This window comes from Olea europaea, chromosome 17 (genome assembly GCF_002742605.1).
Source record: "Olea europaea var. sylvestris chromosome 17, O_europaea_v1, whole genome shotgun sequence".
NCBI lineage: Eukaryota > Viridiplantae > Streptophyta > Magnoliopsida > Lamiales > Oleaceae > Olea > Olea europaea.
In genome coordinates, this window is record NC_036253.1 from 12,612,836 (window position 1) to 12,630,290 (window position 17,455).

At 34.1% G+C, this 17,455-nt stretch overlaps 1 protein-coding gene across 6 annotated transcripts; it reads left to right on the plus strand.

Moving 5' to 3' along the window:
- The first annotated feature begins 4,702 nt into the window (after nt 1-4,702).
- LOC111366373 lies at nt 4,703-14,442 on the plus strand. 6 transcript variants are annotated; one of them, XM_022987144.1, is made up of 8 exons: nt 4,703-4,888; nt 4,966-5,080; nt 5,243-5,375; nt 6,890-6,993; nt 10,444-10,615; nt 10,798-10,938; nt 11,056-11,260; nt 11,357-14,442. In XM_022987144.1, the coding sequence occupies exons 2-8, from the start codon at nt 5,013-5,015 to the stop codon at nt 14,191-14,193; spliced, it is 3,660 nt and encodes a 1,219-aa protein (XP_022842912.1). In that variant the 5' UTR covers nt 4,703-4,888; nt 4,966-5,012; the 3' UTR covers nt 14,194-14,442. The 6 variants fall into 6 exon arrangements, with proteins under 6 accessions (XP_022842912.1, XP_022842913.1, XP_022842914.1 ...); XM_022987145.1 differs by lacking the exon at nt 4,703-4,888 and having other exon boundaries at nt 11,360-14,442; XM_022987146.1 differs by lacking the exon at nt 4,703-4,888 and having other exon boundaries at nt 11,363-14,442.
- The last annotated feature ends 3,013 nt before the right edge of the window (nt 14,443-17,455 follow it).

A 17,455-nucleotide genomic window follows, 5' to 3' on the forward strand; every position in this document is an offset into this window, starting at 1 on the left:
GTCCCTATCTTTCAATATTATTGTGCAAAACGTCCCTACCTTTCATTTTTAGCATTTTTACCCCTACATTTCACCTTTCATTGCGCAAAAGGTGCTTTTCATCCATTTTTTCAATAAAATGACGATTTTACCCTCCGATTGAAATAAAACAAAAAGAAAAGAAAAAAATAATTAATTAATTGCAATCATAGTTCTAAATTTTTCAAAACATTACAGATAAATCCTAAATTCTCCACTACCGCCACTTTCACAATCCCACCAAGCCACCACCTATAGATCCATATAGCACCACTTTTCGACCACAACACCTATCGGACTCTACCACCACCAGTGTCGCCTCACTCTCCCCAATATCCTCCTCCATAGTATTGGTTACCAATCTATCCGAAACAACCACATTTACGGTGGTGGAGTCCGATGGGCATGGTGGTCGAAAGGTGGTATTATGTGGATTTATAGTTGGCAGCTTGATAGGTTGTGAAAATGGTGGGGGTTGAGAATTTATGATTTATCTGTAATGTTTTGAAATATTTAGAACTATGATTGCAATTAATTAATTATTTTTTTCTTTTCTTTTTATTTTATTTCAATAGGAGGGTAAAATCGTCATTTTATTGAAAAAATGGATGAAAATGACCTTTTGCGCAATGAAAGGTGAAATGTAGGGGTAAAAATGCTAAAAATGAAAGATAGGGACGTTTTGCACAATAACTTTGAAAGGTATGGACCTTTTGTGCTAATTACCTTTTTGATTTAACGGAACGTTTTAACGGAGGGTTGACAAAAGGACGTTTTGCGCAAAAAAAGGTAAAGGTAAGGGTGTAATCCGCCAAAAAATGAAAGGTATGGACGTTTTCCACAAAAATATCAAAAGGTAGGGATGTTTTGTGCTAATTACCCATTTTAAAATGACCAATTCGAAACTTGGATTTGAAATTTTCTTGTTCAAAATCAAATAATAATTTGAACTTTTTAATATTATAAAATTAAGGCCCCGCATGGTACATATTAATTAAAAAATGAGAATGAAAAATATAACCATTACGAAGCCCTCACAAAAGATAGAAAGTTAAATATGGTGACTTGATATGATGAATAACGATCATATTTTTTATTTTAATGGGCAAATAATGGGAATCAATCGGGGCTAAATAAATCTACAAACTTACCACCCACGAAAATCCTCACCTACCTATTTTCAAACCCTAAAATCATTTATATATTTTCCCCCCTCTCCCTTCTCCCTCATTTGCCTCTCCATTCTCAGCCACCTTCCCGCGACACATCAACCCGCAAAACGTAACCATACTCCAACAACAAACAGTTGCAACCACTCTCTCCACTCTCTGTACCGCTCAACCGTGCTCTGGCAACACACAGTAGCTATACACAAGGCGCCATTGCTCGCGTAGCACCGCGCTCCAAGCAGAGAGGAGTTGTGCCTGACGACGACTTCCGACGATGAATGGGACTACTGAGGAATTGTTTTGGGGGGGTTATTTTTGGGGATTAAGGGGTGGTTTCTTCATTTTCCTATTTGCTTAGGATTTAGGTGTGTTTTTCTATTGGTTGATGATAGCTGAGGCGATGGTGGTGGTGGTTTTGGATCAATAGTTTTACACTGATTTGGTTACTTTTGTGGTTCACCATCAATTGTTTTACTTTTGATTATGGATATGTGGTTTTGCAGTTGGTGGTGGAGGTGGTTTTTTGGGTGTTTTTTGTTATCTGTGGTGCATGTGGATTTGGCTATGTTGGTGGTGGATTTTGGCGCTGGTGGGGTGGGGTGGCGGTGGAGCTGGCACTATTGGCGATGGTGAGGTGGTGGCCGCAAACATTGTGGTACAGGAGGTGAAGAGGGTGTGCCGATGGTTGCAATTATGGTGTCGATGCAGTATAAAAGTGTTTGTCACCAACCGTCGGGAGGTGGTAGTGGTGCTGTTGTTGTTGGAGGCCGTAGTGAGATGATGGTTACAAATTATTTGGTTGATTGTGATCATTAAATTGGTTAGTCTATGACCAATAAATAATATATGACCAATGAAAAAATAAATTGTGACCAATAAATAATGTGTAACTTAAAAATTGTTAATTTGTGACCGATAATTTGATAATTTGTGACTGTATAATAAGTTGTAACTTATAATATTTGTGATTTGTGACCGATAAATAAATTGCGACTTATAAATTTTTAATCTTCGATCGATGAACAAATTGACTTATAAAATTTTTGAATTGAGACCATAAAATAATTTGTAACATATAAAAATTCTAATTTGTGACCGAAAAATAATATGTGACTAACTCAAATTATACACATCTGTGATCTTAATATATTTAATTAATAAAATATATAATTAATTAATAAAATCGTAAATAAATATTTGATTTTTGAAATTTGAAATCTTTCTTTTTAGTTCTGAAATGTGTAATACTTAACCTCTTAATTATGATTTTTTCTTGCTAAAAAATGAGATCGAACAAAAATGTAGACTTAAGGACAAATAAAACGAGGGTATATTAAAGATTTGGTAATTTTGATAATTGTTAGTTTAAAAAAGAAATAAAAAGGAGATAGGCCTCGTTTTATTCCCATTATTTTTAAAATACATATTTCTCTTCATTCTTTTTAATTACACATTCTTCAATAGAATAATAATACATGTAAATTCAATTTTTTTTTTCAATCATGCATTCTCCATCAATTTATTATTTCAAAATGCATTTTTTTTTAATTTAATGTGGTTCAAACAAGTTCTTAATATTAACAAAATGAATTAATTACGAATTAGAACACAATAGCAAGCATATAACTAACGTGATAAAGATGGGAAAAGGCAACTAGTACCACATGTGACATGAAATGATTGGAGTCAAGCTTATTAAAGAGAAAAATGAAAATAAAAATATAATCAGTTTTGGCTTAAAGAAGCTACCAAACTTTGGATTAGATAAATGTTGGAGACTACTCACTCTTCCTATGTAAAATCGAAGTAATTTTGTCTTCAATTGAAAAGGTATAATGAGTAACACTTACAAATTTGAAACGAATAGGCCAATATATACACTCCTACATCTGCCCATGAACTTTACTCTAATTTAACTTGGAGGTTATCAATGTAAGTCTTTCTACTTTTCTCAATTTTTATGTAATAGGGAGCCAGCTAGCCTCGTTGGATAATTTCTTGTAACATGTATTTACACTATTCATTTACTTCTTGTAAAATAATAGATAACTAGATTTGAGTATGTTTCTTATTTATACGAAAACCCTCCGCACCTACCTTTATTTCTAAACCCTTGCAGAAGTTCAAGGATTTTCATCGATCTGTCCACTTTATATAGGAGTAGCTGCAAAAGCCCTTATACTTGGAACCACTTATATCTGATAAATAAAAATAGCAAGCAAACAGAAATCGAATTACATTCCAGAAATAATAAGAAAGGAATTGCAAGCTCATTGAACAAGTCGAGTCCAGTGCTCTTTAATTTGCTGGTATTGAATAGAGAGTCTCACTAATAGAAGAAGAGTACATGCGCTAGCGCATTATGACTTAGGTAGTTCATTGGAGCAAATAGCCCTTCGGGCAACTAACCAAACCCGGCACATCAAATTCCATTCCGATCAACAACTTGGAGGTACGACTGAGTGGCTTAAGGCATTGGTTTGCTACATAGACATACAAGAAGATTGTATCATGGGTTCGAATCCCATTTCCTCCAGCATGGAAATGAAAGGGGCGGGGATGCGAGAAAAAGAACCTCTTATTGGAATCCAGTCGAAATTAAGGGGGTTTCACTCGTGAGAAGTGCAAAGCCCTTGGATTCGCCTTAAATAAGCAAGGAGTTCAGGTTGCAGATTTATTCACCAAGTCTCATACTCGTGCTAGACATGAATTCTTGGTGGGCAAACTCCCGCTTCTTAACCTCTTGTTTGTTCGAGTTTGAGCGACTGGCTTCTCCCTTCTTCTTCGCCACCCTCTCTTTCTTTCCTTTAGGACAATTTGATGCTTTGAAATGACTGCATGGTACTAGCATTTTGTAGATGTGATTAGGTTATTCCCATTTGTCTCTATCTATGGGTGGGAAGGTATATGAAGAAACAAATCAGTGGATTGAGGAATGAAAGCTCAATGACAAAGAGAATCGGGCTTTTTCAAAGAATTATCGTAGCATGTCAAGCAATTACACCCAGTTCTTTTGGTTGGCATTAACGAAATGACGCAAAGACTCTTCTAGGAGAACATTAAAGTGCTATGTCTTGGCTATCAGTTTATGGGTGATGGTTAGAGGAGATCTTTCATTTGGATTTCAGAAGGTTCCTATGAATTTTGAGCCCTGATCATTGACAATATTCTATGACACACCCCAATACTTAACAACGTATTTGAACAATCCAACAGTCTTTTTGGCGGAACAACATATTTACATTTTGTATTGTAAGAATCAATAAATGACTGATCAATTCAATTGAAAAACCCAAGAACCCAAGGGCGAGAGAAGGGGGCAGCCAATTTTCTTATGGATTTTTTCCCCCTAGTTCTATGCAAAAAAAAATAATAATAATAATAAATAAATAAATAAATAAATAAAAATTCTTCCTCTGACTCCGTTTATACGAAAATGGTCCCAACTCCCAACCCATTTTAAGAAATCACGCGGTTAAAGGGTATAACAGATCAAACATCTAAAAAAATAACAAAGATGTCAACGGAGAAATTGACATCAAACGGGGCAATTCGGTACCTTCGTCACGGTCGCCCATTTCTTTGTTATTTCGTTCCCTAGTCCTCATGTCCTTCTCTTTGTTAAACGAATCTCCTTACCAAACAATTTCATTTCTCTAGAAAACCTCTAAATTCTCACCGATCAAAAATTCAATCACGCGGTATAGATAATCATTTCTCTAACCAAGAAATTTCAATTTCTGTATGTACAAGCCTGAATTATAGTGCTTTTTTGCAGCTTCGGATATTAAGGTTTCAATTGGAGTTCACTTGAATGAAAAGAAAATGAAGAAATCAAAGTTGCTGCAGAATTCTAAGGACATGCTTTCCAGGAGCTTCAATCCCGCCAAATGGTAAAATTAATTGAATAATATAAAGTATATGATTTTTGAGTCATGCTGTATGATGTAATCTTAATTCTTACATCTATGTTTGTATTAGCTATTTGAGATTAAATTTTATGTATGTCTTTTTCTTGTTAAATTATTGAATGAGTAAATTGTAACCCGATGCAGCAAGACCTCGTTGAAGCTGGCAGCTTCAAGGCTGAAGCTATTGAGGAATAAGAAGGAAGTGCAAGTGAAACAGATGAAGAGGGAATTGGCGCAGTTGCTTGAGTCTGGCAACATCCAGACTGCTCGAATTAGGGTAATGACTTATCTAGTACAAATGAAAAAAAAAGAAATGTTTTTCTCTGATTTGCTCGTTGAATTCCCCCCCGAACTTTGGTGATTCCTTCAGTTTAGCCAGGCTCAGTTTCTTTTTGGCTTTTTTTGTTGACTACATAAGTAATTTGTTTTCTTGAATTTCAGTTAATGACCTTAAGATCATGGCCAGAAGTAGAAGAAATTTTATATTTCTGTCATCAAAATGTACAGTATGAACTATGAAGACATAATGAGAGGGTTGCAGTGATAATGTAACCTTTTCAATGGATTTCACCAGTGGATCCAGTTTCTTTTATTATCCTTGGTATATTAATTATTCATGAATTCAAACTTGTTTCAAAACTAATCTCTTAATAGATTTTGGAGCATGCCTTGAACTGGAAGGGAAATCATGTGGATGGGTTGAATTTATTTCCCCTTTGGGGGATGGGTAAGAGGAGGGGTTGGATTGAAGAGTTCTCACGTCAATCAATGCTAATGGGTGAAAGCAGAAAACAGCGTATTTGGAGTATTCTAGAAGACCTTTATTTCTGCCCTTCTTGCTTGCTTTTCTATTAGGATTTAAACGCGTTTTGAAGAGCTATTTTTCAGATCATGATGTTTGTTTTCTCATGCATTAGTCATTTCTGTAGCCATCTTCCTCTGTTACCAGATCTGTATGATTTGTGTTTTTCCATCACATTCTAAAACTTGTTGGATTAACGCGCAACGAGAGTTATTGGCAGCCATTTATGGCGGAACCATCAAAACTGTAATTAATATTATGTTTTACTAAGTATGAGAGTCAGCAAACAGAATTTTATATTGTCACAAATGTGTCTCCGGTGCTGGGATTCTTCAGTTTTTTGTGTTTGTTTGCCTTCCCCTTTTACGAAGATCCAAGTGGAAGTATTGGTTTTAGCCTAACTATTAAACTTAATATTTAGAGTTGGATGTTATTGCTGCATATATTTGACATTTGGAGTGTGCATGTAGGGTTATTTATTTATTTATATTTAACCTTGCTTCTAGCTGGCCAAAGATAGGAAATTAACTCTTTCTAAAATGCTTTAGCATCCTTACCATATAGAGTGGTAATCCTGTGTGGAAATGCATATATCAATTCCCTTGCTAAAGCCTACAGTAACAAGAAAATCTTGGGTTTCTGCACCTTCTGTATGCACAAGGCCATGGTTTTATGACATTTCATCCTGAATGTTTATATTATTACAGAGGCCAAGGCAGTGGTCGTAGAGATAAATTCTTTATATGTCATCAAAGCTAGATTCTTACCAAACTCCTTTTTTTCTTTTTCTTTTTTTTTTATTTTTTTTTTACAGATGTCTGAAATGAGCATGATGAAATCTAACATCGCTTATTCTTATGTGCTGTTGATGTCTTGATCATACTGATTAGTGAAGCCAATTGTTTGCTTTTGCGCTGTGGTCGCTGGTTATAAATTTTAAAGTCGTTTTTTCGTAACATATTCTCATTTCTCTCTTATTAACTTTTCAGGTTGAACATGTAGTTAGGGAAGAGAAGATGATGGCAGCATATGATCTTGTTGAGATATACTGCGAACTTACTGTTACTCGCATGCCAATCATTGAGTCACAAAAGTATGTAAATTTTTTACTCTAGAATGCTCATTTAACATCCATTTTACAAATATCGATGACGTAAAACAAAACCAAACAAGATCAAGATTAAGGGCTTGTTTGAGCCACATTATTTTCAAAAAAATACATTCTTCAACAGTGATTTGACATCATTTCAACCGTACATTCTTCAATAAAATAATATTACACGTAAATTTAAAACTTTTCCTTATTTTTTAACCATACATTTCATATTGATTTGACATGAATAATGTATTTTTTCCCTAGAATTTGGCTCAAACATGGGCTAAGAAAGAAAGAGGAAGAGAGAGGCGAAAGAGAAGAAGAGGGAGAGAATAGAGAGAATTTACATGGAGAAAATATCATTTTATTCAATATCAAAGTCTAACTATTACAATGCATAAGTCATTAAAGTCCCCTTTATAGGGTTTAAACTAATTTAAGTGGGAAAATATTAGAAAGTTTATTAAATAAAACCCTAAACATGTTTCCTAAAATAAGTATCCAAATTCGAAAAGTAAACAACTTAATAAAATATTAGAAAATCCATTAAATAAAACTATAATTACATGTTCTAAAGCATGTTTGGTTTAGATTAAAATCTGATTTTAATTTAAGTCAAAGTCAAATAATCAATATTAACCACATCTTTCATGGGTCTTACAACTTTTCGACCACACATTTCAAAAATATCTATCACAATCTACTAAAAAAAATCTAATTTTGATCCCCACCTAACACCTTAAGAACAAGCTCTTATCTAATTTGGAAAGTAAATTAAAAAATATCTCTACCAGGATTTTCTTCAGCCAGAGAGTTTAACCCCGACAAGAAAGACTGTAACTTTATTCTTCAAAGTGGTCGATCTTTGTCCTAACCAATTATTGGTGTTGAACAATTGGCAACTACATATAGATTAACTCATACTAAGGGAGTGATCTTTCTTGTTGATCAAATACCGATAACAAACGCTTGAAAGTAGCATATGGTGCAATTCATCCACAAAAATATCAATTGGTTCACATGATGAGGAGTTGAAAGACTAGCATAACACACTGGCTTGCAGAAACAAATGATTGCAATAAGGTGGCTCGAATGTGCCTGATAAGAAAATAATTGTGCTATATTGAAAACTTGAATATCATTGTCAGTCAAATAAATTATCTTCATGTGAGTGATCTAAAACCTATTTTTAATGTGAAGTGGAGGACATATGGAATGTTTGGCTTGGTGACAACGCCTTAGGTAATTCTCCAACTATGATATTGTTAATTATATCTGACTATAGGTGTGAACATGAAAGGGGACACAACACAATGCTCAGAACCCTAATCTTCGGCAACCAACTTGTCTCCATCTGTGATGTTACTATTCCACACAATATTATAATTACCCTTGTGCAAAGGAAGGAGGCAACCACACTATAATCATCGAAGGAAAGTCTAAAAGATTTTATAGATTGTGTCAAGTAAGATTTGATACTGACAATGCACTTCTCAAAAGTCTCTACCAATTGATTGCAAAAGGAAAGATCCTGTATTCTTCATTTTTACTCTAATTAAAGGAAGGGTAAGCAATTTCTGAGAGATTGTAACTTTCTTCCAATATAAGAGTCATAATAATCATCGTGAATGTAAAGATATTCCCTACATTAGTTTCCCTTAGTGCTAAAAGAAAATGTTGGAACATATCAATTGTCATTTGTTCACCATCTAGATCCAATATTATGATATAAATACCTCACCTTAGCATAGTTTACACTATCCCAGCTCCCTTAGGATATAATATGGAGGAATGGTCAGAGAGAAATGATGATACAATTAATTGAAAGATATCCTTCAATGTCTTATCACTATATGGGTTATCGAGTGCAGTAATTCGAAATATTTTACTTAGGCAAGGAGCAACTGTCATTTGTATAGTAACATGTGTACAATTTTGTAGCTCATCCGAGATCAATGCTGTCATCAGTGAATAGAGATGTAAGCATGAAAACAACATGTGATTGTTCCACTTGTAAGCGTAAATTCGTAATTGGTTCCAGAAAAGGAGAGAGTTCATTAAGAGATAGAGAATGCCGAACAAGCTGTTGTCCAGTTGTCACTAATTGTTCTTCTAATTTTTTATAGGCAAGTGACAACATTTTAGGGACTAAATTTAAGTTAAATTGAGTTGTGTCTTTTTTTTTTTTTTTTTTGGCTCAAAAATATCAAAACCAGAGAAACAGTTAAAATATTTACTTATTTTTAAAGAGAAACAGAGAAACTAACAACTAAAATAAAACAAGTTTTTATTTTTTAAAAATAAGAGGCCAATCACTTCGATGAAAATTAAGGTTCTAGTAGAGCAATATATATACCTAATCAAAAGTCAAACGGGAGCAACCGAATGTCTGAATCATTGCAAAGCATACGCAATCCGTCGTGCTAGAATCAGAGAATCCTTTGCTGATAATGAAAGCAGTCGCAAAATATATGGCAGCTAGGTACTGATAAAGGTCAATAGAGCTGGATAATAGAGAATACGTGCTGCTACAAAATCTACTGGAAATCCCTTTTTCGTCTTTTTTTATAACTATTATCTAAAATGAAGACAGACAGTTTATTTTCTTTTCAATTGCCTCTATTTTTTTTTAAAGAATGAGAACAATAATGAAAGAATTAATTTAATTCAGCATTCTGCTTAACTGGTGGACAGTCCCAGCGACAGAAAAGAAAAAAACGGAAAAATATATTTTGGATGAATCTGAACTATTCCAATGAACAATATTTTTTTGGTAGGAGGTGGTGGCAGTTGAAGGGTGTTTTGTGCATGGATAGAGGATGGCATCGCTGTTTGGTGAATATGAGGTTGCTTGGGTGTGATTTGTTTCAGGTTTATGTATTAACTCAATTTGTAAATGTGGAGTGACTGGAGTCCATCAATGATAGGTAGTAGTCAATGGGTACATTAAAGTAGATTATTGTTATGTTGCTGAAGCACCTTTTGCAATTCAGGTGGCATCGCTTGCATGTACAGCTAGAGTTAATTTGTATGCACCTTCTCGTTCATTTTTGTGTGTTGTCCAAAAATGGAGTTGTTTTCTATGTGTGGCAATCTCTTGAAACCTTTTAAGAGGTTTTCTTCTCATGTCAAGACTTTTTATATCTCGGAAAATAGAAAAACTGTTCCATGCATCGAATATTCTCCTTGATTAAGTTATGGCATTGAGCGGCATCGCTTGCATGTACAGCTAGAGTTAATTTGTATGCACCTTCTCGTTCATTTTTGTGTGTTGTCCAAAAATGGAGTTGTTTTCTATGTGTGGCACATGTCAAGACTTTTTATATCTCGGAAAATAGAAAAACTGTTCCATGCATCGAATATTCTCCTTGATTAAGTTATGGCATTGAGTCATGCTCAACTGTTTTTAACACAACAGGTGGAATTTGTTGCCCAATTTTCCTGCAGGAACTGCCCCATCGACCTGAAGGAAGCAATTACTAGTTTAATATTTGCATCACTAAGATGTGGAGATGTACCTGAACTTCTAGATATACGGAAGCATTTGACAGCAAAATATGGAAAAGATTTCACCACAGCAGCCATAGAGCTTCGTCCAGAGTGTGGTGTAAGCCGCATGGTATGCTTAAGCAGCTTATTTTTGTGGGTTTTTTTTTTTTTTTTACCAGAAATTAGGTTACAAGGAAGCTAACTGTATGCAATTTTCTTTTCTTTTCCCTTATTTTATTCATTCATTCATTTATTTATTTTTTAAGATAAGCAACATATCTCTGATTATCACCTTGTGCTATGACATTTCAGTTGGTTGAGAAGTTATCTCCAATGGCACCTGATGGACAGACCAAAATTAAAATATTGAGTGCAATTGCAGAGGAGCACAACGTGAAATGGGATCCTAATTCATTTGGAGAGAAAGATGGGATGCCTCCCAGTGATTTGCTGGTATGGTTCAGTTGCTTTCAGGATTCTATACGTTCTGTGGAAATCTTAACATTATGCTATGACACAACAATTTTTTAAGGCATTCTCTAATTTACCTCTTGATTTAAAATTAATCAGAATGGACCAAGTACAATTGAAAAGAACAGTAAAATATATGCTGAACCTCCACTTTTTGAAGCTACACCTGTTCAGAATAAGATGCATAGTTCACCGTTGAACTTCGCAGAGCAGGATCCTAGATCCTCACTGGGAACACAGAACTCCACTGCTTCCCAAAGTTCTGGTGTTGGCTCAAGACTCAAATCAGAAGTGAGGCCTCCAGGTATGTTAAATTTCATTAGAGTAGAGCTATGAATTTTTCTTCAGTTATTCATTGTTCTTCAAATTTCTAAGTCATCTATTAAATTTTGATGTCCGGCAGTAGGTGATGAGAGGGTACAATCAATACAAGAGGATGGAAATGCTTTCTCTAAGCAGAGATGGAATATGGAGTTCAAGGATGCTACTTCTGCAGCTCAGGCAGCCGCTGAGTCTGCAGAACTTGCAAGTATGGCTGCTAGAGCTGCTGCAGAACTTTCAAGCCCTGACAGGATTATGAAACAGTATTCCACAGAATCACACAAGTATGACGTTCATATTTCGGGAAACGATAGAAATGAAAAGTCCACTACACAATTCAGCAGTGAAAATTTTCCAGACTATTCTGCAAACATGTCTTCTGGAACTATTAGGTTACAGAGTGACGATGTAGATCAGGTTGGACATAATTATTCAAAGACAGCTGCTGGAAGATTCTCTGAGGATGGTTATGGTAGTACAACGGGATTCAGTCAATCCACTTCTTTAATTCCTGAAACTTCAACTAATGACTCATTGGATCATGATGTCCAAGTTGTAGAGGGGTATTCTCTGAAGAACTCCTTAGAGGAGGCTAAGAAAGATGAAATGTATAAGAAGACCGATGAAGGTGAATTGAGTATGAAGAAACAGTCGTCTGAAATGGGTATGAAGAAACAGTCTGTCTATGATGCTGAGAGTGCAAATGCATGGCATGAGAAATCTGAGAATTTCTCAGAAGAAAGGATTAGGAAACAACCCAGTCATATCTCTTCCAGTTCCCATTCACGCAATTTCAGTGATGAGAACATTTTTGCAAATTCGGAACAGAAACAATCTTTCTACGATGCTGACAGTTCAAATGAGTGGCAAGAGAAATCTGAGGATTTCCCTGAAGAAAGAATTAGGAAAAAACCCAGTTATATTTCTTCCCGTTCCCATTCTAACATTTTCAGTGACCAGAACAATTTCGCAAACTCTGAACACCAAAAATTTGGATATGATGCTGGTGAGGATCCTTCGGTGGATATTGGTGAGAGAAGATTTGATCAAGATGCGTCACTGACAAGTCCTCATGATCTTACTTCAGCAGTTTTTGACAAATCTGATTCAGATAGTGATGAGTATGGGTTTAATATTGGCCGCAAGTTTGATGAGCCAGAGCCAGAAGTTTATTTTTCATCACCAGGCAAGAAATCACCTAAGAACTCTCCTTTAAAACAAGATGCTTGGAGCCCTAGAACTAGCGCAATCAAATTAGTTGAGAATTCCACTTCGTTACTATTCTCCACAGAAGAGCACACGTTCCCTGAGTTTTCTGATAATTTTGTGCCTGTGACCTTTGATGATTCTGATGACCCAGAGTTTGACAGTGATGAACATATGGATAAGTTTGATCCTATTGGGACAGAAGATTCTAAAAATCTTCCTAGTATACAAAATAAAATTTCACAATCAGTTAAAAAATCAATTACAGAGAGAGGATCTTCAGGAGCTGACAGAAAACAGTGGTCACTTTTCTCTGACGATGAAGTCCAGTCCGAGGAACATATGGATAAGTTTGATCCTAATGGGACAAAAGATTCTATAAACCTTTCAAGTAGACAAAAGAAAAGTCCTCAATCATCATTTAAGGAGAAAGGATATCCAGGATCTGACAGAAAGCAACCGTTACTGTTCTCACATGATGAAGTCAAGTCCGAGGAAGTGCATGGGGAAAACAGCCAAGGAACCAAATTTGATGCTGATTCTCCAAAAATATTTAGTTCCGGGAAGTCTTTTGCTTATCCACCTACTCCAGGACCCGAACAATTGGACTCGAACGATATTGGCAGTGAATTGAATTCAGAGAGCGGGACTGGCCTGAATTTTGGAAAGCTCACTGGTGGATTTCGTCACAAGGGTAATAACCCTCTCCCTTACTTGAAGAGTCGATTGGATAATCCATTATCATTGAAGAAAACGACTGAGGAGACTGTTCCTGAAGCTGCTGCTTCTCCCACTGTCGAGAATCCTAGGTTAAGTACAACGTTAGATGATAAGAAAAGCATGAGAGGACGTGATCCCCACCCTTATACGGATACTGACAGTTCCGAAGAAGAAATGTCTCGAAGGGAGACATCAGGTGCCCGAAGAGAATCATATATTAATAGTGTAGGTTATGCAGTTAAGAAAAAGTCAAGCTTTGGAGCTCCAGTTTCGGTTTTTGGTTCTGATAATAGTGATTCGGATGATGATATTCCAAAACAATCCCCCACTAAGAAAAGCCATCTGCAAAGTGGAATTTCTCGGAGGACAAAAGCTTCTTATCCTAAGGCTCGGCCTGATTCTGAATCTGGAAACGGAAGGAAACTCTTGACCTCTTCCAGTACTGAAACTCCACAAGAATCTCGATCCGAAATGAGGAACTCGGATAAGAGTGAAAATCCTGAGCAGCCCACTGCAGCAAAAGTGACTTCTAAGCCCACTTCTTATCCAAAGACTCGGCTTGATTCTGATTCTGGAGTCGAAAAAAAACCCTCAACCTCTTACAGTACTGAAACTCCCCAAGAATCTGGGTCCCAAACAAGGAAGTCTGATAAAAGGGAAAATCTCGTGCAGCCCACCTCCGCAAAAGTGGCTTCTAAGCCCATGAACTTGAGTTTTTCCATGGCTCATGAGCATCCTACCCAAGCAAAACCAACTTCTACTACGGTGCAGGAGTTGAAGATCTCTCAGAAGTCATCTGACGTAGAACAATCTAGGCCTAAGTCGAAGAAAGACTCATTGGAAAGCAGTGAAAATCCAAAACCAAAATCGGGCAAGACTTCTTCAGATAATGAAGATAATGCTAAGAGAGCTAGTCATGTTCATCCAAAGCTTCCCGACTATGATACTTTAGCTTCCAAATTACAATCTGTTCGGCAGAATCGTCAATGATTTTTCTCTTTTTTAATCTCACATCATTTGTTACTTCATTTTTTACTATGCATTGCAGTGGAGATTCTGGCTTTATTACAGTTTTAAAGTTGATATTTATAGATACTTTGGAACACCAACACTGTCTGTTGTCACATAAAAGATTTTCATTTTCTTTACTTCTTTTGGTTGTCTGAATTGCCTCGTCCATACATGGCGCTTTTGTAATGGGTTAAATTCATTGATGTCCACTCAACTTTATACTTAGTATCTTCATGGTCATTCAATTTGATTTTATTTTATCATGACTATCAAACTTTATATTTAGTCTCACCATTGTCACCCAATTTGATTTCATTTTACAATGATCATTCAATTTCATATAACGTTTCACTTTTGTCATCCAACTTTTTTTTCACTCATTTTACTAATTTTAGAAGGGGTAAATGATAACTTTTCATTATATATATATAAAACTTATTTTAAAAAATATTGCTTAGAAAAATAAAAGAAAATAAAAACTTATTAAAAATTTTTTTAATAAAAAAATATTTTTCTTTTTGCTTTTTAAAATTTATTTTACATATATAATGCAAAATTATCATTTTACCACTTTTATAATTAGTGAAAATGATGAAAAGATGTTGGGTGGTCATGACAAAATAAAATTAAATTGGATGGCGATGGTGATACAATGTACAAAGTTGAGTGACCTTGAGGAAACAAAATCAAATTGGATGATTATGGTGATATTAAGTATAAAGTTGGGAAGCATTTGATGGATTTAACCCCTTTTGTATTACTAATGGTTTAAGTTGTCCGATGCATAACTTCTCCATACGCTTTTACCATATTTAAAAAAAAAAAAAAATTACTTTTTCCTTGGAAAAATCTCTCCCAAACAAGCTCTTATAGTACGAAGGAATGGTTTACGAAAATTCATTATTTTGCTTGTCATAAAATACATTTTTTTTGTAATATTAAATATTTTCCATAATTTAAAATTTTATTACCACCCCCAATTTATTCTCTAAGTACTCTTGTTTAATCTATGATTTTTTTCCAGAAATTCTCGTATACAATTCTCTCCATATTTATGCCATGTTTTATAGGGATTAAAATTCCAAGTCATAACAAATAGTTAATATTCATCACATATTTTAGGAGATTCATAACCTTTTTCAACCATATATTTCATCCATTTTTATCAAAACTTACTAAAAATTTGATTTTAGTCCTCATCAAATATGGGCTTAATAGGTTATGAAATTCGCACTTTTCATCCTCAACCTTTGTAACGTGTAACAAATCTACCTTCAAGTTTTTTAGCAAAATCTATCTCCAATATTTTAATTATGTAGTAAAACTCATACTTTTCTCCATTTTGATCATTAAATAAAGGATTTGCCTTCCTTTTTAAATGAACAGAAATAAAAGAAAATAAATAAATAAAAAGTGCAAATGAAGCTCCAAAATTTTCAAAAAATACAAGTGAATTTCACTTAAACAACTAAATGCATATTAACACAAAAAGAAAATTCTAGAAAAAATAAACATTTCCCCCTTGTTTGAACCCCATTTTTGCTGAGAAAAATACATCTTTGAATAGTTTAATGATGTGAAATGTGTTTTTAAAAAATAAAGAAAAGTTTAAAATTTACTTGTAATATTATTTTATTGAAAAAAGGTGTGGTGGAAATGATTTCAAAACAATATTTAAGAATGCATTTTTTTTTCCAAATCACGGGACTCTAAGAAGGGCTTCATCTTCTTCCACCAAATTATAAAAAAAATTCCTTTTCTGAAACCTGCTGTAGCAAAACCACCACCGGTAATCAGGTACCTCCATCCTTCCATACCATTCCTTTGCGAGTACCGAGTTGTTGAAAAAGATTTAGGATTCTCAAAACTAATCACTAAGATTTAAATTGTAATTTGATTCTTGCAAATGAATGGTAGAGTGATGGTGCGATGTTCACTGTCGGTGGTGGTTCTACTACGGTGGGTTGTAGGTTATATTTGGGATATAAATCTGTGGAGGGGGGTCCGCTTGACTGGGAAAGATGAAATGTTTACTTTTTAAAATTTTATTTCGATGTGTTAATATGTATTTACTTCTTTTAAGTGAGATTTATTTGTATTTTTCAAAAATTATGGGACTTTCTCTGTAATTTTCCCTTTTTTTTCATTGCTCTTTAGTTTTCTTAGTGCACATTATTTCAAAAATATACATTCTTAAACAATAATTTGACATCATTTCAACCACACATTCTTCAATAAAATAATATTACACACAGATCAAAAAAATTTTCTTATTTTTTAACCACACATTTCTTCTCAATACATTATTCAAAAATGCATTATTACCAAAATAATGGGCTCAAACACCCATATAAAAAGGATGAGAAAAAATTATCATTAGGCCCTGTTTAAGTCCCATTATTTCTTCATTAAAATGAAAAATATGATTGTTATCCATCATATCAAGTCATCATATTTGACTTTTTATCTCTTGTGTGGAGTCCATAACGACTATATTTTTCATTCTCATTTTTATAATAATGTGGCTCAAACGGGGACTTAATGATCAAAATGGAGGTAATAATAGACTTGTGCTACATAATTTAAAGGTTGGAAATGGAGGTAAGAATAGAGTTGTGCTACTTAATTTAAAGGTAGATTTGTCACCTTTGCAAAGGTTGTGGACAAAAATTAGAAATTTTTTTTTTTTATAGCATTCCACGTTTGGCCCCCAATTTTAATATTTATTTTTTTAATTTATTTTCAACCACACATTTATAGAAATACTACTTTTATCAACTTTTCAATCAAATATCTGATTTATCAAAATATACGATAAGTCTAATTTTTAACTAAACCAAGTTTAAATTTGATACATAGTAAATGTCTAAATTTATTTCATTGATCAAACGTATTTATGATCATAAAATTTCTTTTTACTTATAATAAATGATATTAATAATTTGAAAAATATATGTTCTTTATAAAAAACTATTTATAAATCATTGTAAATCCGTTTTAAGTAAAAACTTATTCATAACTAATTTTAATTATATATAACACATTCCTAACATGCCTATGGTTAAGGGTGAGCACCGGATAATTACCTTGAATATCTTGAGAATCATAAAAGTGGAACAAGATCGAACGATTTAGTATGATTTTTTATGTTTCAAAAATATAATTTTAAGTATTCACTATTACATCGATTTTCTTATTTTATCTCTACTTTATATTATGAAAACTCTCTCTCTATTATTCT